General features: G+C 60.8%; 1 protein-coding gene across 1 annotated transcript in view; it reads left to right on the top strand.

Annotated features, from left to right (window-relative positions):
* The window catches only part of OSBPL5 (oxysterol binding protein like 5), a gene marked incomplete at its 3' end in the record, with an annotated part of 34,253 nt that extends 17,913 nt beyond the window's left edge, over positions 1-16,340 (top strand). The window contains exons 9-22 of the mRNA XM_082843893.1: positions 316-508; positions 2,325-2,509; positions 3,126-3,207; positions 3,806-3,904; positions 4,328-4,424; positions 5,394-5,492; positions 10,387-10,484; positions 10,967-11,056; positions 11,149-11,285; positions 11,719-11,904; positions 12,146-12,272; positions 13,835-13,973; positions 14,412-14,514; positions 16,202-16,340. Coding sequence (XP_082700019.1) covers positions 316-508; positions 2,325-2,509; positions 3,126-3,207; positions 3,806-3,904; positions 4,328-4,424; positions 5,394-5,492; positions 10,387-10,484; positions 10,967-11,056; positions 11,149-11,285; positions 11,719-11,904; positions 12,146-12,272; positions 13,835-13,973; positions 14,412-14,514; positions 16,202-16,340 — 1,774 coding nt within the window. The remainder of the gene's footprint in view (positions 1-315; positions 509-2,324; positions 2,510-3,125; positions 3,208-3,805; positions 3,905-4,327; positions 4,425-5,393; positions 5,493-10,386; positions 10,485-10,966; positions 11,057-11,148; positions 11,286-11,718; positions 11,905-12,145; positions 12,273-13,834; positions 13,974-14,411; positions 14,515-16,201) is intronic.
* Between the last annotated feature and the right edge of the window lie 5,437 nt (positions 16,341-21,777).

Here is a 21,777-nt window from a genome sequence, read left to right on the forward strand (position 1 = left end):
ACCACCGCACGGGGTCTCCTTGTATGTGGGGAGAAGATGGGGGGCAAACGCCACCGAGGTCTGGCTGCCCAAACCCCAGGCCAGGAGGCAGGCCTCCTCCACTCGAGGTGGACCGGGGAGCCTCAGGGTGTTCGCCTGTGAACTGGGGCTTCTAGTGTCAAATGCCCATCGCTGAGGCTTTTCAGCACAGGGATGGGGCGGAGGCGCCCGGCAGCGAAGGGTGCCCGGGTGAGGGTACCAGGGGGTGTGCCCAGAGGTGGGCGTGCCAGGGCCTCACCTGTGACCAGCAACCCACGGGCGCCGTCCACCTTCCAGACTGAACGGGTCCTCCTTGGAGAATGACGCTTTCTCAGACAAGTCAGAGAGAGAGAACGCTGAGGACTCAGATAAGGAGACCCAGGACCGCAGGCGGAAGGCCGAGAGCGGGGGCGAGCCGTCGGAGGCCCCGGGGCGCCCCGCGCGCAGAGGGACCACGTACGTGGTACAGGAACACGAGGACCTGGGGGAGGTGAGAGCCCGCCCTGCCTGGAGCTCGGGCGCCGCCCAGCACCCACCCCGCATCCCTGAAGCGATGGAGGCGACGCCTGGCCGTCCCCTCGGGGAGAGCCCGCAGGGTCTGCTACACCCAGAGGGCCAGGGGCACGGGAAGGCCAGGATGGCGGGACTCAGGGAGAGCCGGGAGGGCCGCGGGGCTCTGGTGAGGGTGTTGGGGGGGCCACAGGGCAGGTTCAGGTGGCGGCCTGCCAGGGTCCAGGTGAGACCTTCAGAAGGTCAAGGGACAGAGGTGGAGCCTGGGACCCGCTAAGGAGGAGCTGTTGTCTGGACAAAGCTGACGGTGCCCTGGACCCGGGTCGGGGTGGGGAAGGGAGAAGGGGTTCAGGGCGCGTCCAGAGGCAGACGGGCAGGACCCAGCCTGACGGCGATGCCACCTGTGAGACGGGCGCTCTGGAAGAAAGAGCTGGCGGCTGGGGGTAGGACCCGACTGTGTCCCAGGCTTGGACGTGCAAGGGAGACGCTGCTGCACAGGAGGGTCTGGGGCTCAGGGGGCCGTCTGGACATAGGGCAGCCCAAGGGGCCCAGGCACCCCAGCCTTCAGAGGCTGAGCACAGACGGGGCTCCGCAGAGGAACCCTGGGAGGCGTGGCAGGGAGGGGAGGGGTGGCCTCAGGGGCAGCTGTGCTGGGAGCTGGAGGAGAGACAGGGTGACACGGGGGTGGTGGTGACCTTCACCAGGGCACTTTTGGTGGAGAGGAGGGGCAGAAGCTAGAGGGAGAGGGTTAGAGGGAGTGTGGGTGGGATGGGGGGTGCAGGGGATTCCCACCTGCGGCAGCTGCCACACGCGCCCCGAAGCTGGCCTGGACATCAAAGCCAGGGAGCCACAGCCTCATGGGGGTCAGAGATGACTGCTGCCTCTGGGGGCTTCCCCCCCTCAGTGCCCAGGCGAGCTGTCCAAGTGAGCGCCACTAGGCCTCCGCCACAGCTGTGCAGACACAGAGAGGCAGAGTGGCTGCCTGAGGTGGCCCAGCAGGGTGGTGATGGGCCCTGACGCAGGGCTGGCTGCTGGCACACCATTCTGCTGCCTCCCCGGGGGGTAGGGATGGGGGTCCATGGGGAGGGGAGGGGGGCTTGGCATTGGCCCGGGAACTGCGGCTCGATGGCAATTCCCGAGACGGGCGGGTCCCCGATGCACAGCCCTGCCTGGGAGCACCTGCCCCCCCAGCCAGCGTCTGTAGACAGCTGCACGACCCTTTCTGAGATCACTCTGCGCACCTGAGGGTTTGCTGGTCGGTGCGGCCTGGGAGATGGAGCCCCCCACCCCCCTACCCTGCCCCCTCGCCCCCTGCCCAGACAAAGCCCAAAGCTCCGGGGCTCAGTCTCTCTGTGGCACAGTCTCAGGGAAGAGAGGAGGGGCCCAGGGCGGCCCCCTCTAGCCGTGCGATCCTGGACAGGTGAAGACCCCCTTCTGAAGGGGGTGCAGGCCTGAAGCGTCTGTGTCACCCCATGAAGACAAGATGGGCTGGGGGTGGGAGGAGGTCTCCTCGAGCACGTGGCACCTGCTGCCGCGGCACAGGTCATGCAAAGTCCACAGACAGGTGTCAGCAGCCACGGTGGACGTGCACCAACCGCGGGGAGGGCCCAGGCTGGCCAGGAGCAGAGGCAGACGGGAGCCGGCCTGGGCCAGCAGCTGCCCCTCGGGCCTGCTGGAAAACGCAGGGCTCAGCTGGGGCTGGGACAGGCCCTCTGGGTGTGGCGGCCCGGCCCCGCCCCCTCCAGGCTCCCCGCCCAGCTCTGGCTGCAGCCTGACCGCGGTCCCTCTGCCGGCAGCTGGGCGAGGCATCGCAGGTAGAGACGGTGTCTGACGAGAACAAGAGTCTGATGTGGGTCCTGCTGAAGCAGCTGCGGCCGGGCATGGACCTGTCCCGCGTGGTGCTGCCCACCTTCGTCCTGGAGCCCCGCTCCTTCCTCAACAAGCTCTCCGACTACTACTACCACGCCGACCTGCTCTCCAGGTGAGCGACGGGGAGGTGCCCAGAGACACCCCCCACCCAGGCTCCCTCAGCCCCTGCCTGCCCCACAGAGAGTCCTAAGGGTCCCCAGGAAACTGTCCCTGAAGCCTCTGCCTCCAAGGGGCCCGGCCTCCATGGGAGGAGCTGGTGGACAGGGAGGACGGGGCAGCCCCACGTCCGGTCAGGGCCACCATCACAGGTGAGCCCAGCACCTTCTGTGCACCTGAGCCCTGGCATTTGGCTCCCTCAAGCTGAAGAAGGCGGAGGTTGAAAGGGGGGCTGCAGGCTCAGCAGCCCACGCAGAGGGAGCTGGGTGAGGGCGAGAGCATCCCGGGGACTTCCTGGAGGCGGCACCCTGCCGGCCTCGAGCCAGCAGCACCCTCTCTGCCCCAGCACTGGAGCCACCCTGACATTTTCCAGTTCCGTGGAAAACCCGATTCCCTGGAGTGTCGGGGGAGGGTGGGAAACTCCTTTTTGGGGGCTGGGCAGCCGGGGAGGGGCCTGGGTTTTCAGCAAGTGGATGGAGGTTGAAACGGAAGGAGAGAGGGCGCCGGGAAAGGGCAGAGGGCGGCCCAGGTCCCCCGATCTGGAGTGAGGGCATTCCCCCACCCCATCGCAGGGCCGCACTGGAGGAGGACGCCTACAGCCGGATCAAGCTTGTGCTGCAGTGGTACCTGTCCGGCTTCTACAAGAAGCCCAAGGTGAGAAGCACCGTCCGGGGAGGGCGCAACTACAGCCCAGCCCTGCGCCCTGGCACCCAACCCCACCCAGAGTCCAAGGCCATCCCCTACCCCGCGTGACCCTGAAGGATCCTGGTCGTCCCCACAGTGGTCCCGGGTCCTCCGAGATGGGGGACCAAGCCCTGACTTCCCACCCAGGGAAGCGACTGAAATAGCAGGGCTGGAGAATTGGGGCTTTAACTTGAAAGGTCATTAGAAGCCACAGCGGGCTTTGAGTGGGCTGTGCACTGGCTTCCCCTGAGGTCCGGGGAGAGCTCGATGCGGTGAGGGTCTCATGTGCCCCTCAGAGCCAAGAAGTGGACAGGGCACCTCGTAGGCCGTCCGCCCAGAGCATAAACCAAGGGTAAAGCATAGTCTCCCCAGACCAGGAGTGGGGCGCTGTTCCCAGATGCTGGTGGGAAACTAGACATCCCTTCTAGAGACCTCCTCCCTGCAGGTGCCCGGGGCTGTGGGCAGCAGGCAGCCCCTCTTGTTGTCCCTCGGTCCACACCCCGTCCCAACTGGCATCTGTGCCCCACCCACAGCTTCTCACACAAGCCTCTTTGTTCACTGCCTGCAGGGAATCAAGAAGCCCTACAACCCCATTCTGGGGGAGACCTTCCGCTGCTGCTGGTTCCACCCCCAGAACCACAGCCACACCTTCTACATAGCTGAGCAGGCAAGGGCCCGGCCACCCTGGGCTGGCTGCTGGGTTCTGCAGCAGACGGGGCCCTGGCAGGGGGCAGGGGGCGTCTGACCCCCAGGCACGTTTCTGGGTGGCTCCACCTGCGACCACTGGAAGAGCTCTGGCCTCACTGCGGCCAGCGGGGATTCTCCCAGGAGGCACAGGCACCATCTCGGCTGTGACGGCAGAAAGTGTTTCCTTAGGGAGGGGGACAGCGCATCCCGTTTTCCTGGGGGGATGCGGGGATGGCATTCAGCTCCCCCCCGGGCCCCAGGACTCAGGCCCGGCTTCGCTGGACGTTGGGGCTGAGAGATGGGGACTGCCCTCGCGCCTGGTGCTGGCACTGGGAGGGATGTGGTGGGGGACCGGGCCTGCCTGCTCCTGGGGCTGCCGCAGGAGCCACCTCTCCACCCACAGGTGTCCCACCACCCCCCCGTGTCCGCCTTCCACGTCAGCAACCGAAAGGACGGCTTCTGTATCAGTGGCAGTATCACAGCCAAGTCCCGGTTCTACGGTGAGGGGGGCTCCCCTGGGCCTCGAGGAAATGGGGGGAGGACTGCCCTGCCGCACTCAGTGGTCACCGAGACCTCCCCCGGTGGCCATGTTCGTGTCCCTCTCCGCCTCTCCTAGCCAGGGACCACGAGGGGTAAAGTGCTCAGAGCCTGGGGTCAGGCAGAGCCCCCTCCCCCCGGCCTCTCATCCCTCAGCCGTAGAGCTGCACTGATGCTGGGAGGATTACGGGAAGAGCCATGTGAAGGTACCATCTCGAGCTGGCTGTCCAATTCAGCACCACTGGCCACACGTGGCTGTTTGAATTGATCCAAACGAAATACAACCTAAAAGGCAGCTCCGCGGTTGCTCTGGCCGCAGTGCAAGTATCCGCGTGCTGCGTGGGATAGAACAGTGTCATCATCACAGGGCAGGCTATCGGGCAGCACCCCTCGAGAGCCTGGCACCGTGGGTCTGTCTGCATTTTTACGTCCTGTCGACCTTCCTGTTGTTCTCACTGGTGGGCAGGTGCTCTGAGTGCCTCTGCGTGCCCAGCAGACTGCAGAGGGCGTACAGGCTCGGCCCACCTTTTCCACCCCTGTGCTCCCGTCACTGACTGTGGCTGTGACTCTCAGCCCTGAGCGGGCCGTACCCCCTCTCCGCTGGTGTTTAAAATCAGAGCAGAGGCCCTAGTTTGAAAAGGTTTGAAGGCTCCACCCTAAGAATCCCTGCTTTAGTAAGTGAAATAAACATGAACACATGGCGACTTAGGTAACTCCTCAGGATGAATGACTTGTACGACCTGGATGGGGCCTTTACAGAATCCGAGGCTCAGAGAGGTTAAGCAACCCGCCCAAGTCACACAGCTGGAGGTGCCTGGGACTCTTTCCACCTGTTGGAAGGGAGCTCAGGTCCTGTGACTTGGGGTGGAGGTGGGGGCCCAGGTCCCGAGGATCGGTCTCATCTCACTGGTCCCACTGCCCCGTCTCTGCAGGGAACTCACTGTCAGCTCTGCTGGATGGCAAGGCCACCCTCACCTTCCTGAACCGGGTGGAGGATTACACCCTTACCATGCCCTACGCCCACTGCAAAGGTGAGAGGCCATGGTACTCCCACCCTGGAGGGCAGAGCCCAGGCCGGCTCCCTCAGGGAGAGCACCCTGGTTCTTGTCTATTTGAAGGTATCTTATTTGACCCTCACTCTTCCATGACTTTTTAGCTGGGTATGGAATTCCAGGCAGATTGTCCTTCTGTCCTCTTTGGAAGCTTGTTACCACCTTCTAATTTCCATTGTGGTTGGTGATCAATCATCTGTTGGCCTGTTTGTTACATGTTCTGCTTTTCTCTGTAGCTGCTTTTAAGATCGTCTCTTGTCTGTGGTTTTCTGCAATTTCACTGTAGTAGTTCAAGGTTTGGATTTCTTTTTTTTTTCCTCTACAGTGTTGTGTTAATTTCTGGTATACAGCAAAGTGATTCAGTTATAGGATTTATTTTTTATTTTTTAATTAACAGACTTTCTTTTTTACAGTGCTTTTAGGTTTACAAAAACTTTAGCAGAAAGTGCAGAGAGTTCCATATACCCCCCCATCCCAACATGCACACAGACAGGTGCACACACACACACACACACACACACACACACACACACACACACACTCGGATCCCCTAGTGTTAACATCTTGCATTGGTATGCTACATTTGCTACAATTGGTTAGCTGATATTAACACATTATTATTAACTTAAGTCTATAGTTTACCTTAGGGTTCACACTTTGTGTTGTATAATTATATGGATTTGGACAAATGCATGTTTCTACCTTTACAGTATCACAATAGTTTCACCACCCTAAAAAATCTGAATAGATGAATTCACCTGTTCATCCCTCCCCCCTCCCCTCAACCCCTGGTAAACGCTGATCTTTTTTTTTTTTTGCGGTACGCGGGCCGCTCCGCGGCACGTGGGATCCTCCCGGACCGGGGCACGAACCCGCGTCCCCTGCATCGGCAGGCGGACTCTCAACCACTGCGCCACCAGGGAAGCCCTGTTTGAACTTTTTAAGCAGCGATTTCATGGTTTTGATCAAGTGTGGGAGTTTTTAAGCCCTTATTATTTAATACTGCCTCACTCCAATTTCTCAATTTTTTTTCTAGAACTTCAGACACTCTGTGCCCTGCATCTGACATCTTTTACGTCTTTGCGTTCTAGATAAGTTCTTTAGATCTACCTTTAACTATGATTAACCTAATATTTAACTCATCCACTGAGTTCAATTTTGAAGTTTTGGATTTTTTTCCCCCCAGAAGCTCTACTTGATTCCACTTCAAACCTGCCTGTTCTTTTATACTTGTATCTTGTTCCTTGATCAAGTTCACAGTTTCTTCTCATAGATCTGTAAACATGGTAAACGCAATTCTTTTCTATTCTCTATCTAGGAATCCTAATATTCTAGCCAGTTTGCAGCTGTGTCCCCACTGCCCACAGCAGTGAGATTCTGGATAAACATTTGTTGAGTGGATGAGTGTATATATTAAGACCTTGAGATTCTAATTCTGCTGGGGGTTTTCCCCTATACTAGGCTGTCATGTATAGTAGGCTGTTTCTGGGCCACACAGGAAGTTTCCATTTGAGTCCCAAACTCACCTTACAAATTGAAGGCCAGGGATGTAGGGGGTGGGGATATTTTTAGCCCCTAGAACCCTGCCCAATGCAACTGCTTCCTTGGCTCTCCTTTTGCTGAGAGCATGGCGATGTGGGAGTCCCGGTTTTATGGAAATGTCTCAGAACACACTTTCCTTGTTGCTCTGGCCCAAGCCCCTCTGTCCTGCACCCCACCGGACACCAAGGGCTCAGGTCAGCAAAGTCCTCTCTGCTCAGAGGACAGATGCACTTCTTCCTCTCTCTCCCCCTCTCCTTCTTGTTTGTTTTTTCTCCCAGAAGATTGCCCTTATTTTCTGGCATTGCCTGTCTGTTCATTAGTGCATTTAAAAGAGCATTACTTTTTCTTCAACTTTTCATTATTGAAAACTTCAAACACATGTGAAAGGACAGTGACCCCCCTACACACACAACGTACCCAGAACGCAGCAAGTACCAATCGTTTCCTTTATCCCCTCATGCCTCCCACCTCATTCATTTGAAGCAGATCGCAGATATCACGTCATCTCTGCGTTTCATAGAGTGTCGCTAAAAGATAAGGAATCCCCTTCTTAACCACAACCACGGGACTATCAGTACACCAAAAATTTTTTTAAAAAAACAAACAAAACAAAACTCAAGGCTCTTTCCCTAATACCATCAGGTATACAGTCAGTGTTCAAAGTGCTCTGATTGTCATAAATAAATGTATGTTTACATACGTACATACACACGTATGTTACGATTCACTTGTTTGAACAGGATTCCAGATGAGGGTCACACTTTGTGCTTGGTGTGAACCTTGACCTTTCTTTCCCTTGCACTGTATTTGTGGAAGGAATAAGGTCATTTTCTTGTGGGGTTTCCTCTAGTCTGGACTTACTGGCTGTGTCTGTGGTGTAGTTGAACGTATTCTCTGTAAACTGGAAGCTGACCTCATCCCTGGAGGTCTGATCGCTTTTCAGGCACAGTTTTTCCAACAAGACAACAGTAGGTGGCTTCCCGTCCTCCTGCCGTGGGGCTCGTGACGTCAGGTTGGCTCCACGTCTGTGATCTTAAGTGACGTGGATTCTCAGCTCCTGGTCCCTCTAACCTGGTGACGGTCCATCGCTCCTTCATCCAGCCAGCAGGCAGCCTCCTGCAAAGAGAAAGTCGCCCTCGCCTACCACGTGCTTACCCGCTAGGCCAGTACCTGTAGGAAAAATGCCAGAGTTCTTCAAAATAGTCATGAGTTTTCCTTCCCTTGCCCCTGGCTCCTCCAAAGGGGATCCTTGGTGAGGTCGTTGTTGCTTTGAGTATTATTTGATCAGAACACGCATGATCGATACAGAACGTTCCAGCTAGAACATTCCATGCTCCTTGTGCCACGCTGGCCAGCGGGAGCCCTCAGATTGGCCCCTGTGTCCTCTGTACCCAGCCCAAGTGGCCTGCCTCCTTTTGCTGTGACCCCGGGAGACCCTGACGTCTCCTGCTCTACACCTTGAATCAGGCATTGCTCCTGGGAGACCCAGGTTCCTGCCAGTAGGAAATGGTACTTAGACATCGTTGTCTGGAGGCGAGATCTGCTTCCTATGAGTGGTTTGATCATCGTTTCTAGGGCTTTCGTCCAGTGAGCTGAAGATAGAATCTTTTTTTTTTTTTTTAAGATTAAAACAGGTGAGTTCACACTGACATTTCCAATCCAGATTCAAGACGGCGGGTCTTTTTACGCCCCATTCACCTCACATGGGAAATGTCTCCCCCACGCTGGAAAGCCACTTTCCGTGACCTCGCCACGCTCGCTTTTCGTCCTAGCGCCACGCACAGCGCTCAGAGTGACACTCGGCCCCGCCACCAACAGGGCGGTGGCTGAAGGCGGCGTGGGCTGTGATGTCTGTGCTTCTTGTCCCGAGTAGATCGCTCTGGGATCTGTAGGGCCATCAGATACACCCCTCTGGGGTCGCGCCCGCGCTGGTCTTTTGTTTCATTTCACTTTGCATCTTTAGGAATTGCTCTTTTAACTTCATTTTTTAAATAATTTTGTAAATGAAATATGTACCTGGTTCCAAAGTCGAAACTACATAACAAGGTGTAGACAGTTCTAGGGCCTCTCAGACCTCCTCCCCCACCCCCCGCAGTAGAGAATCGGGCCCTGCACACGCGGCCCTGCAGCTGCTTCTCTGACTCTGCGTTGGTGTGTCCTGGAGAGACACCAGAGCAGCTCAGAGGCCCGACTCCCTTCCATGTAGCTTTTCCACCCTGTGCACAGGGGAATTTGGGGGTGATTCCAGCCTTTTTGTGATTTCAATTAGCTTGTCTTTCTAAATTGTTTTTTTAATTAGTGCTAAATCTTTTTTTTTTTTAATAAAGTTATTTATTTTTGGCTGCGTTGGGTCTTCGTTGCTGCGTGCTGGCTTTCTCTAGTTGCGGCACGTTGGCTTTCTCTAGTTGTGGCGAGCGGGGGCTACTCTTGGTTGCGGTGCACGGGCTTCTCACTGCGGTGGCTTCTCTTGTTGTGGAGCACGACCTCTAGGCACGCGGGCTTCAGTAGTTGTGGCTCGTGGGCTCTAGAGCACAGGCTCAGTAGTTGTGGCTCATGGGCTTTGTTGCTCCGCAGCATCTGGGATCTTCCCAGACCAGGGCTCGAACCCATGTCCCCTGCATTGGCAGGCGGATTCTTAACCACTGAGCCACCAGGAAAGTCTTTTTTTTAATTTTTGAAAGACTTATTTTATCCTACGTCTCTAAGTGTTTTCAAGTGAGAATGATCCTTTCTTTCTTCCTTCTTCCTTCCTTCCTTCCCTCATTTCTTTTTTTCTTTTAGAGTAAGCCCTCCATAAGACCAGAAATAGAAGACTCATGCTTTCCTTCAGTAACTAAAAAATATATGTATTAAGTTAAAAAAAAAAGAAAACCACGTGGGCCCGTCCTGGGCGCAGCAGTGAGCAGGGACGATGCAGCCACCTACATCGGGGCAGGATCTGCGGAGCGGAGTGACAGGCCTTGACGAGGGTCTCCCGGGGGCAGTGGGGCTCCTGGGAGCCTGGAACAGGGGCTGCTGGAGGAGGTGACCTAGTAAAGGGTGGGGATGTCTCCCAGACTTAGCAACTCGCATGAGCAAAGGCCCTGGGGCCAGAGACCCCGTTCGCTGCGGGGAGCTGGTCACTGAGGAATCAGGCCCGGTCACGGGCTCTGCTCACCTAACGAGATTCTCCCCCTCCTGGCAGCACTGCCCCCTCCCTTTTCCCGTCTCGCCCTCCGGGCCCTGACAGGGGCCTTCCCGGCTCAGTGTTGCTGGGTCAGGACTCAGCAGAGGTCTGGGGACTCGGCTGGCCAGGGGGTGGCCCTGACCCCTCAATGCGGCTGTGTTCCAGGCATTCTCTACGGCACCATGACCATGGAGCTGGGTGGCAGAGTGACCGTCGAGTGCGAGAAGAACAACTTCCAGGCTGAGCTGGAATTCAAGCTCAAGGTAGCGCTGGCCACAGCACCTCGGCCACCCAGGGGCCTTGGGGGGCGTGGGGCTTGGGCCGGGGAGAGGCGAGGCCTTGGGTGGCCCCCTCTTGCCCTCTCAGTGCCCCAGGGATGGTTTCCTGAGCAGGTGCACATGGACGAGCAGCTCCTGGCTTCCCTGTAGCACAGCGGGGCTCGGAGAGGGAAGGGGCTGCCCACAGGCCACACAGCAGAGCTAGGACAGGCCCAGGCCCCTTCCCCACCACGGGGCACAAAGCCCTGGCAGGGACTCAGCACCCTTGAGCTCAGGCTGGACCGTGGGCGAGCATGGCCCCCTCCAGCTTCAGTCCCGTCCCAGCCAGCCCCCCATGCACTGGGGCTGGGAGCTCACCTCCCGCCCACCCATGAGGAAGGGGCCCCTCCTCCCCAGCTCCACGAGGGGGCCGTGGCTGCCGCCCTCACCAGCGTCGTAAGGGCATCGTCTCGGGTGTGTCCCCACAGCCCTTCTTCGGGGGCAGCACGAGCATCAACCAGATCTCCGGGAAGATCACATCGGGCGAGGAGGTCCTGGCGCGGCTCACGGGACACTGGGTGAGAGGCCGCCTCCGGGCAGGCGCGGGTGGGCCCCGGGGGCAGCAGAGGCCACGGCCGGTACCTCTGACCTGCCCGGCTGTCTGGGGCAGGACAGGGAAGTGTTCATCAAGGAGGAGGGCAGAGGAGGCGCCGAGCTCTTCTGGAACCCGAGCGAGGAGGTCCGCGGGCAGCGGCTGAAGCGGCACACGGTGCCTTTGGAGGAGCAGACAGAGCTGGAGTCGGAGAGGTAAGGCCCGGGTGCCACAGGACCCCTGACCACGGCTGGGGTGGCCGGGCCGGCAGCTGCTGTCTCCTGGGTGCACGTCCCCTGGATGTCTGCGGCAGGGAGGATGGACCTGAGTGGACCTTTCTGGGCAGAGGACACATCCAGCTGTGGGCAGCTGGAGAGAGAGCAGGGGAGGCCTGGGGAAGAGCAGGCTCCGGGGCAGATGACCTGCAGTCCACAGGGAGGGCCCTGCTGGTGGCAGGTGTGCGTCCAGCATAAGAAAGAACCATCTCAGGGTAAATCAACAGTGCCCAGGAAACCCGGGCACCCTGAGAGGCAGTGAGCTCCCTGTCACTGGAGGCAATCAAGCGGAGGTTGCTCTGAGGCTCCCCTCTAGTGTGAGGGGACGGGACTGCCCAGGTCCCCCAGCTCAGAACGTGTGCTCCGCTCGCAGGCTCTGGCAGCACGTCACCAGGGCCATCAGCGAGGGTGACCAGCACAAAGCCACACAGGAGAAGTTTGCCCTGGAGGAGGCACAGCGGCATCAGGCCCGAGAGCGCCAGCAGAACCTGGTGCCCTGGACGCCGCAGCTGTTCCACCTGGACCCCACCACCCAGGAGTGGCGCTACCGATACGAGGAGTGAGTGCTGGCAGACAGCGGCCTGGGCCCCGCGGTGGGCTGGGTAGCAGACCCCCACCATCCTGGCCCTGGGTGATGGGGAGGGAGGGAGGGTCACACAGGGGCTGCACACAGGTGCAGGCAACGGTCACTCCCCTGGGGGTCTCCGGTCCTGCTGGGAGGCTGAGGGCTGGGCCGGGCTGGGGCCCCCTCACTCCGAGGGCCACCGCCTCTGCCAACAGACACTCTCTGGACCCTCCAGCCACAGCCCCTGGGACCCCCTGAAGGACATTGCCCAGTTTGAGCAAGATGGGGTCCTGCACACCCTGCAGCGGGAGACCATGGCCCGCCAGACCACCTTCCTGGGCAGCCCGGGGCCCAGGCACCAGGTCAGCACCACCCCCAGGGCCCCTGCTGGGTCCCTCCAGGTGTGGCCCCATGCCCACCCTCACACCCACCTGCCTGGCCCCCCTCCTCTGGGTCCCCCACCCTGGCACACTCTGACCCACGTCCTAGCAGGGTCGCCTCTGGCATCCCCCTGCATCCCTGTCCTGCCCTTCCCTGCCCAGCATGGGGCCTGGACGCCTGGATTTGCAGGACGCTCAGTTCCCAGGGCACCCTGGTGTTCAGGGCACTGTGCCAGGGTGTATGGTCCTGGCCCATCAACCCCCAGAGCCGCCCTCTGCGGTGCGGGCAGCATGCTATCCCATTCCACAGATGAAAAAACGGAGGCTCTGGGCAGCCCAGGGACTCGCCCAAGTAGGAGCAGGAGACGGCACATTTACCCAGATGCCTGGGCCTCAAAAGTGTGGGAGAGAGGGTGGGAGGCGCGGGCGAGGGCAGGTGGGAGGTTCCAGGAGACACGAGGAAGGAGAGCTCCAGACAGAGATGCCTTTTGAGGGAAGCCTGGAGCGGCCCCCACCACGTGGGCAGGTTCCACGTGTGGAACAGCACACGCTACACCAGCTAGGCACCCACTGTGCACACGGCCGGGGGGCACGGCCCACCCGGGGCAGGGAGGGGAGGACTCCCCATCTTGCCCAGGGGCCCCAATTTTCCCAGCAAACAGGGGCCACAGTATCTCACTAGCCACGTGTGTCCCACCCACCCTTCCGCCACATTCCGCGGCCCCTCGACCTCGACCAGATGGCCCCAGCCCCTCGCACACGTGTCCACCTGATGCCCCTCTGCATCCTCCTCCTTCACTTAAGCCTTTCCAGTCGGCTCAGGCCCCACCAAACCCCAAAACCTGTCCCTGCAGCAAAGTCTACCTGGGTGGACTGCCCCACCCTCCATCTCTGTCTGCACCTCCCATCGCTGACCCCACCCCCCAGCACTGACCCCACCCCCCAGCACTGACCCCACCCCCATCGCTGACCCCACCCCCCAGCACTGACCCCACCCCCATCGCTGACCCCACCCCCCATCGCTGATACACGTCAGAGCCACAGGGCCCTGATGCAGAGCGTCCAGGCACCATCCTGGGCCCGTCTGTCGGACACAGGCCTGCTGTCACCTGGCCACTCCTGTACTCAGGGGGCTTGTTTGAGGCCGGCCAGCCTGGGGGTCCCTCCATGATGGGGGAGCCCTCAGCTCACACACTGAGCGGGTCCCTGGCCCCACCCCCATCATCTCCGCATGTACTGGGCAGGACCTCGTGACGGTCCCCAGGCCGCCGCAGAGGGGCCAGCAGTCTGCATTACCCCTGAGGCCCCTGAGGCCCGCGGGGAGTGAGGCTCCAGTCCAGGCAGGGCCAGACCTCCTCTGTGCACCCAGAGCCAGCAGTTCCCTCCTCTGCCGGCCACCTCCTCCGGAGCTGCCCTGGCATAAGCCCACCACCACGTCCCCAAGGCCAGCGACACCCCAGCAGGTCCCCGAGGGCACGGCGGGCGCACGAGGGTGCGGTGGGTGTGGGTGAGCTCCAGGCCACAGCCGCTCCATCTCCCTCCAGGGGTCTGGCCCCGACCGGCGGCTCCGCAAGGCCAGCGACCAGCCGTCTGGCCACAGCCAGGCCACCGAGAGCAGCGGCTCCACGCCCGAGTCCTGCCCAGAGCTCTCTGACGAGGAGGAGGACCGTGACTTCGCTCCCGGTGAGCCCTCCTGGGCCAGGCCCTCTTCAGGGCGGGAGGACAGAGAAGCCGAAGGGCAGAGGGGGGTGTGGGAGGGGGCAGGGCTCCCGAGTCTGCACTCAGGGGGCGGGGCCAGAGCGAGGGGCGGGGCTGTGACCTGTCCATCTGTCTGTGACTCTCCGGATTGGCTCCTGCCTCTCTGCCCCCTGCCCTCAAGGGCGTGCCTGTCTCCCCAGCTTGGTCCCCGCCTCTGGGCGAATCAGAGGCCAGCGGAGCCCGGGGTTCCCTCTGGAAACATCCCTCGGCACCACCTCCCTGTGTCATTAGCTTCACCTGAAGGCTCCTGTGAGGTGGGACACGGCCCCACGACCCCACCTGCCGGCTCCCCAGACATCCCCGCTCATCCTCACTTCTCCCCCCCACCCCGTGTTCCCTTGTCCCCCGGGTCCTGCGTCCCAGGCTGCGAGAGCCCGTGCCCTCGGTGTGGGAAGGAAGCGTGGCGGCTGCAGTTGCTGCACGAGGGGATCCTGTCCATCCGGGAGGCCCAGCAGGAGCTACATAGGTGGGCCATGCTCGGGGGTCCAGCCGGGGCTCCGGGTCAGAGAGCAGGAGAGCCAGAGCCGGCGGGGGGTGAGGGCAGGCGTTCACCTGCACTGTCACTTGGGCTAGAACCCTCAGGACTTCAGCCGGTCTGGCTACTGGGCGAGGACAGGGGACCTCCTGGGTTCTGCCCTCTGCGAGGGGCGGGCAGGGCAGAACGCGGCGTGTGAACAGGCTGAGCTGGCAAGGAGGATGCTGGGTCTGGCGGGGGCTTGATGGAGTCCAGGTGAACCAGGGCAGGGCTGCCCGTGCTTGTGGCGGGTGGAGCAGACAGAAGCTGGAAGGAGGTGCTGCCAGCACCGGCTCCCCCGAGGATGCCTCCGACCGCCCCGCGGTGGCCCCAGCTCCAAGAATAGTGGGTCCTCAGGAACAGCTGGCTGAGTCATCTCGGGGAAGACTGGGAACACACTCTATTTGCCGGCACCAGGAGGCAGAGCCCTGCTTGCCAGCTCTGCCCCAGAGCCAGGCTCCCGGCTCCAGCAGGGCTGCAGGACTCCCGGCCTGTGGGACCTCGGGCTGTCCCTGCCTCAGTCTCCCCATCTGTGAACTGGGGTGACAGCAGTGGCCCTGGGGCGGGAAGAGGATGGAGCAGAGGGCTGAGCTCTGTGCCTGGCACCCAGCGAGCACTTAACCAGCTGTTAGCATCGGAGCCGCCCTCGGAAGCCTAGAATTTCATGCCTGTGACCCACCCATATGTGGCATAGAGGCGTTTCACACCGTTTTAGCACCCCACTCCACTGCAGGCTGTGTGGGGCTGAGAGAGGGAGAGGAATGCTGTCTCCATGGTCAGGGAGGGCTTCCTGGAGGAGGATGCAGGTGGGCAGGGAGGAGCTGCAAAGGGGGAGAGCAGAGGCCAGCACTGAGAGCAGAGGGCACCACAGGTGGGCCGCTGCCGGGAGAAGGGCGAGTCAGGTGAGGGGGCGGAGATGGTGGAGCTGAGCCCAGAGGCCGTGGGAGCCGGGAGGGTCGGGGTGGCCATCTAGCACCACAGGAGGAGACTAGCTGCGAGGCGGGTGGCTGGGAGAACCGCCAGAAGCTTCTGCTGAGGTCCAGACACACACTGACGTCAGAGTCCAGGGCGGGGCTATGGGTTTCCTGGGCTGCCATACAGAGTACCACAGGGAAGCAGCTTCAACCACAGACATTTACCTCTCCCAGTCTTGGAGGCTGGAAGTCCAAGATCAGTGCAGGGCTGGTTCCTCCTGAGGCCTCTCTCCTCGGCGTGTAGACGGCCGTCTTCTCCCTGGTCCTCACGGGGTCGTCCCTCTGTGTGTGTCTGTGTCCTGACCTCCTCTTCTTATAAGGACAGCAGTCCTACGGGATCAGGGCCCATCCTAGTGGCCGCATTTCACTTTATTCACCTCTTTAAAGGTCACATCTCCAAATACAGTTGCATTCTGGGGCGCTGGGGGTCAGGATTCCAACAGAGGACTTTGGGGGACACAGTTCAGCCCATAACAATGGAGGTGGGAGGGAGGATGTAAGAGGCCAGCTCCCCCAGCCCTGACCCCCCTCCCCGGAATGTGTGCCCAGGAAGCGCAGTGCAGCCACCGTGCCCTGGGTCCCTCCCCCGCCTTGCACCCTGGGGCAGGGACGTGCCGCCCTGCCTGGGCTGGCCCCTGCTGAACTGCGGTGCCCTATCATTCCAGGCATCTCTCGGCCGTGCTGAGCTCCACGGCACAGGCCAGGCAGGCACCAGCCCCAGGCCTCTTGCACAGTCCCCGCTCGTGGTTCCTGCTCTGCATGTTCCTGGCGTGTCAGCTGCTCATTAACTACATCCTCAAATAAGAGCCCTTCGGGGACGGCGTGGGCATCGCCTGCAGAACTCGGGCAGCCCCAGCCTCCCTCCCAGGCACCTAGCACTTTAAGCCAGCCCCGTGGAGGCAGAGACCCAGCGAGCACGGCCTCTGTGGACAGAGGGGCCCACGGCGGCACAACAGCAGGAGGGACCTGGGGGGCCACACGGGGTCCTCCCGGGGAGGCGCTGGCCTTAATGCTGAAGCCAAATGCCACACTCGTCGTGCACTGCACTCCCTGGTGACCTCGTCCCATCCTCCCTGGTCAGCCTCAGGGGATTGATGGCGGAGGGGCAGGAGAGCCTGCAGGTCTCTGGATGTTGTTCCCCAGCAGGGGTGAGTGGGGGGCGTTGAGGAGCAAGCCGGGACCCCAGGCCCTCCTTGGGCCTAACACACAGGCCAGCCCTTCCTGAGACCCTGCGCACATTGCCCTGGAGGGGCCACGGGTGGGCTGCTTCAGAGAGGGCGCTTGGGGCTTTATTCTGCCTTTGTGCTGTCTGGACAGAGCCCAGTTCCTATACCTACAGGACCCGCCCCACCTCCCTCAGCCAGGACGTGCCAAGCTGGGGCGGGCACACGTGAGCACGGCGTGCCTGGGGACAGCGTCCCCGGCCCGGAGCCTGAGTTGGACACTTTGCTCAGACTGATGCACGGTCTTCTCCTCCCACACGTTTTTAATAAACGCAATCGCAATATTTTAGGCAGGCTGCAAACAGCGCCTGGCGTCTGGCCTCCATTCCTGTGTCAAATGCCAGGGTGTGTGTGTGTGTGTGTGTGTGCGTGCGTGCGTGCGTGTGTGTGTGTGTGTGTGTGTGTGTGTGTGTGAGCATCTGCACATATAGATACACACGGAGCCTTAAACTATGTTGTGACGGTGTCATCTGAGCTGATTGTCCAGTTTATGTACCCATGTTCTTACCCTCCCCCAGTTTGGGGACGTGTCTTTGCTCCATCCCTTGAAATAAACAAGACACACATATTGTGTGTGTTGTCTTCTTGGGGAACTTCTGGAAACTGGCGGGGGTGGGATGTCTTTCAGGGGAGAAACTCAATGCCAGCAGAAGCTGTCTGGGGCTGGAGGGGCCCAGGGAAGGGTCCGAGGCCCTGAGGATGGAGGGAGGAGGTCCGTGAAGGATGGGGGCGCAGTTTGCAGGGAGCAGTTAGAAGCTGCCCACCCTGCTGAGCCAGCGCCAGGAAGCTGGGGTCCTGTCAAACAGCCGCTGAGCCAGCTGAGGACACGGGAGGGGCGCTGCCCACCGGGGCCTCCAGGGTGGCCCTCAAGCCCATTTGGCCTGGTCCCTTCTCCACAGTAACAGCCCCCTCCCTGCCCTGCTGCCCCCAGCCCAGCCCTTCAGTTCCACTGTGGCCACCATTCCCAGTACTCACAAACACCAGGGCCAGGTGAGTGGGCCTCCCTTTTCTGGGACAGCCCAGGATACCCCTGAAGGGGAGGGTGGGGACAGCTGACCGCAGACCCCATGCATCACAGTACAGGGAGACTGCAGCCCAGCCCTGACAGTACATGAAGGAGAAAAGACAGAGGGAGAGGCCACAGGACAGGATGGACTTGGACTGGAGCCGAGGAAGGGGCAGGTGGGCACTGCCATCCCAGCCCTCACGCCTGCACCAAGCAGACGGGACTCCCAGGATCCCGCATCGAGGGCAGTCCCCCTAGACTGGCTCTGGATCCCACGTGGTTGTCCCTCCCTGCTGAGGGTGGGTGCTTTCCAGGTGGAAGTATTCTGCACCTTGTTACTGAGGCAGGCTGCTCTGGACCCAAAGCCCTGGGCCACCTATCTTGCACCCTGACCCCTTCAGAGCCAGACGGGGCCACCCTGCTGCAGCCTGATCCACCAGCCCCTCCAACCCCTGACCCCTGCAGCCTTGGAATCTCCTCCAGAATTCTCTTTATGTCCTTGGTAGGCCAAGAACTACTCTAAATAACGAGGAAAAGAAAGCTGGGTGGGCATCGTCCCAGGGGAACAGGTGGCCAATGCCCAGAGGGGTGGCTGCAAGGGCATCACGCAGCCCCCCCGTGCAGTGAAAACCTGGACGTGGTTTCAGGGTCCATCAGCCAACTCTTGGGTGTCCAGATGCTGGTGGTTAAATCTAGAATGATGTAGGGTCCAGAGCTGGGCCTCCCACCCTCACGTCCACTCAGCACCCATTTTCCCACCCCACTGACAGTGTGCCTGGCTTGGCTCCCAGGGCATCTGGGCGGGAAGAGGATGTTGCAGCTGGACTAGGAGAGTGGAAGCTCAGGAGGGCCTGTGCGGGGGGGGCCCCACCTCACCCTCTAGGAGACTCAGAGCAGCAAAGAGAGAGGCTGAGGAGATGCACTTCCTGGGGACACAGTGACAGTCACCTCACCTTGTCACCTCCTTGGGTGAACAGCCAGCAACCTCTAGTAGGAAGAACTTCTAGCAGAAGCGACCTGGGTCCCGGACAGGGCAGAGAGACTCAAGCAGCTGAGCGGGCCCCCTGGAGTACGGGATTCCGGGTGGGGGCGGGGGACGTTGGAGGAGGTTGAGGAGATGAAGGGGCGCGAAGCTCCCTGTGGATGTGCCTGGGCTGCATCCTGCTCTCCCCACGAAGGAAGGGGAATCCCTCTCATCCACCTCACCCGCATCCCTAATCAACGTCGCTCCCGCGGGCAGCTCAAAAGATGCTGTGGGCTGAGGCGGGGAGGGAGAGACAGACGCTCGGTGTGCGGCGGCCACCTGAGCCCGGGTCGGAGCCCCTGGGGCATCTGGGGCCGAGGGCGCAGGAGGGGCGGGTGAGGGGGGACCGGCGGTCGGCAGCGTGCTCGCCCAGGAGGGGCTGGGGAGGGGGGCGCGGCAAGCGAGGCGCTCCGTCCTTTCCTTTGCAGCGGGGGCTGTGCATACACCCTGCCCTCCCCCGCCCCCTCGGAAGCGACTGGGCAACAAGTTAAACTTGGGGGGAGGGCCGGGAATGGCCGTCCCGGGGGCGCCGAAGCCCGAAGCCCATCGGTGGCCCCGGCGCGGCGACGGCCTGGGCTGAAGACCTCGGCATCTGAGGCGGGAGGCGCGGGGTCCAGGGACGGGCAGGGCCGAAACGCGAGTCTAGGACCACCGGTCCTAGGCGTCGCCTCCGCGTGGCCGACCTACGAGAATTCGGAGAAGCGGAAAGTACCGCTTCCAGCTGGGAGGCGGGGCAACTGGGAGGCGCCGCAACTGGGAGGCGGAGCCCGTGGGTGGGGCGAGGGGAAGGCCGTCCGCTCCGATTGGGTACTTTGGTCAGAAGGTCCCCTCCGATTGGCTGTGAAGTCAGAAACTCCTCAGTGAATGGGGCCCGGGGGGTCGACGGGTAGCCAGGCTTGGAAGTGTGACCGCAGTTGTCAGCTAGTCCGGAGAGGCGTCGCGATGGAGCCCCGGGCGCGCGCTGTCCTGGCGGTGCTGCTGCTGCTCGCGGCGCAGGTGGGACGGCGGCGGAGGGGGGAGGGGGAGGGAGGACTCTGAGAACGGGAAGGGGGCTGTGGCCTGGGCGCGCGTCCGGAGCGAGGATGACGCGGGCGGCGGGACATCCCGCACCCGGGTTCTCATCCGGAGCAGGTCTCAACGGGAAGTTTCCTGCACCCAAAGGCCCAGGCGGGGCCGAGCCCGCTGCGCATCCTTGGTGACTGAGCGCGGGGAGCCCCAGTGGAAGGGGGGGGCATGCGAGGGACGGGACTGCGGAGGGCCGGGGCTGCGGGGGGCTGAGTGTGTGTGTGTGTGTGTACATTCAAATATATAATACAAAGATGTACACATACACACTCAGATCCCCGTTCCCAACCCATAGACAATATCCTTTCTTAACACAGTCTATATGCAACAGGTGAAGCAATTAACTATAGACTAGAAAAAATCAAATACTAAATTCCAAAGGTTTACTACCACAAAGGGTCTAGTTCTGGCCATGCAAATAAAATAGGCTCCTACCATCTAAGTAGTCAACAAATCCACGTGCATTTGGGAACTGAAGAACATATTCCCCCCAAATAATACTGCTCTGTATCGCGAGTGGAACAGCACGGAGATGCTCCCCCGAGGAAGCCCACTTCCACGAGGGAGGCAGTGCTCCAGGTTGGGGGGTGACTGCCACTCCTTGCTCAGGGGTTTCGGTGTCTGCTTCCATCAGGAGCAGAGGCATCTTTTGATAATGTCAATATCCTCTTTCTGATTGAAGGTGACCATGGCAACCGGGGAGACCCGGTGTAACCCGGGCGAGTATGAGGTTACCAGCCTTTGCCGCTGCAGCAAACTCTGCCCGGCTGGTGAGTCTGGGACCACTTCCAGAGCCTTCCGGGGCAGACCCTGCCTGGGAGGAGGGAGGCCGCAGTCCCTTCGAGCAGAGCTGGGGGCTGCCTGTGGGGAGTACCTGGCTGTCTGTGGGTGGGAGGGCCTCTCCTGGGCAGCTGCCCAGTGCCCCACCTCTGCACCCACCTTGGGGGCTCTCGTGTGAACAGAGTGGTGTGTGCTTGTTTTGAGATGGGTGAGGTGAGTTCAGCAGGGCTTGGAGGACAGAAGTGAGGACCCATGCCCAGGCTGGACACGCCCACCTTCCCACCCGCACCCCATCCACACTCAGACAGGTGTGCCCACGTGATCAATGAAAGTCCCTTCATGGCCTCCTCTTGTAAGGGTCCAGCCACACACCTGTACCATCACCATGGGCATCGTCTACTCACACACACCTGCACACGTGCCTCATTTTATCCGGGAAAGTGTGCCTTCCGGGGCTCCTGGCTCAGAGACCAAACACCCAAAACCTGGACACTCAGCCCCGTATCCTCCCCACACACACACGTGCACACCCACCAGTACACACACTACGTACATCTATACGCACACATCCATGCATTCACACGCACACCTACATGAACCACATGTAGGAAAGAAAGGGACACAGTTGGTCCAACATGAAATCTTGTGACCTCTGCCCAGCACCCACATACTGCATGTCATCAGTAAAAGCCAAGGGGCAATTCAGGTCCCCGGTTTCTGGGACACCTGTGGCCTCGGATCAGTCCAGAATGTTCCAAGGAGACGGGAGGAGAGGGGTGGGTACTGTGCAGGGCGTCTGGCCTCCAGGTGCCTTGGGACCTCCTCATGCAGAGGCCTCAGAGACCAGGCGGGGTCTGCGGCAGAGCAGGACAGCCCTGGACACCCACCTCCCCTCCGTGTACCACCTGCCACAGGCTACTACGTCAGCAAATACATAGACCAGGACCACAGCGTTGGAGAATGCAGGAAGTGCGAGTCTGGAACCTTCCGGGCCCACCCTAGTGAGGAGAGCAGCTGCGTGCCGTGTTCCCAGTGCCGGGAGGGTGAGTGGGCTGCCGTCCAGGCAACGTGCCCCTGTCGACTGGCCCTGTGGGAACCTCCCCAAAGGAAATTATCACAGAGGAACACGGGGATGGGGCTGCT

Source organism: Leucopleurus acutus (assembly GCF_964270905.1).
Source record: "Leucopleurus acutus genome assembly, chromosome: 8".
Classification (NCBI taxonomy): domain Eukaryota; kingdom Metazoa; phylum Chordata; class Mammalia; order Artiodactyla; family Delphinidae; genus Leucopleurus; species Leucopleurus acutus.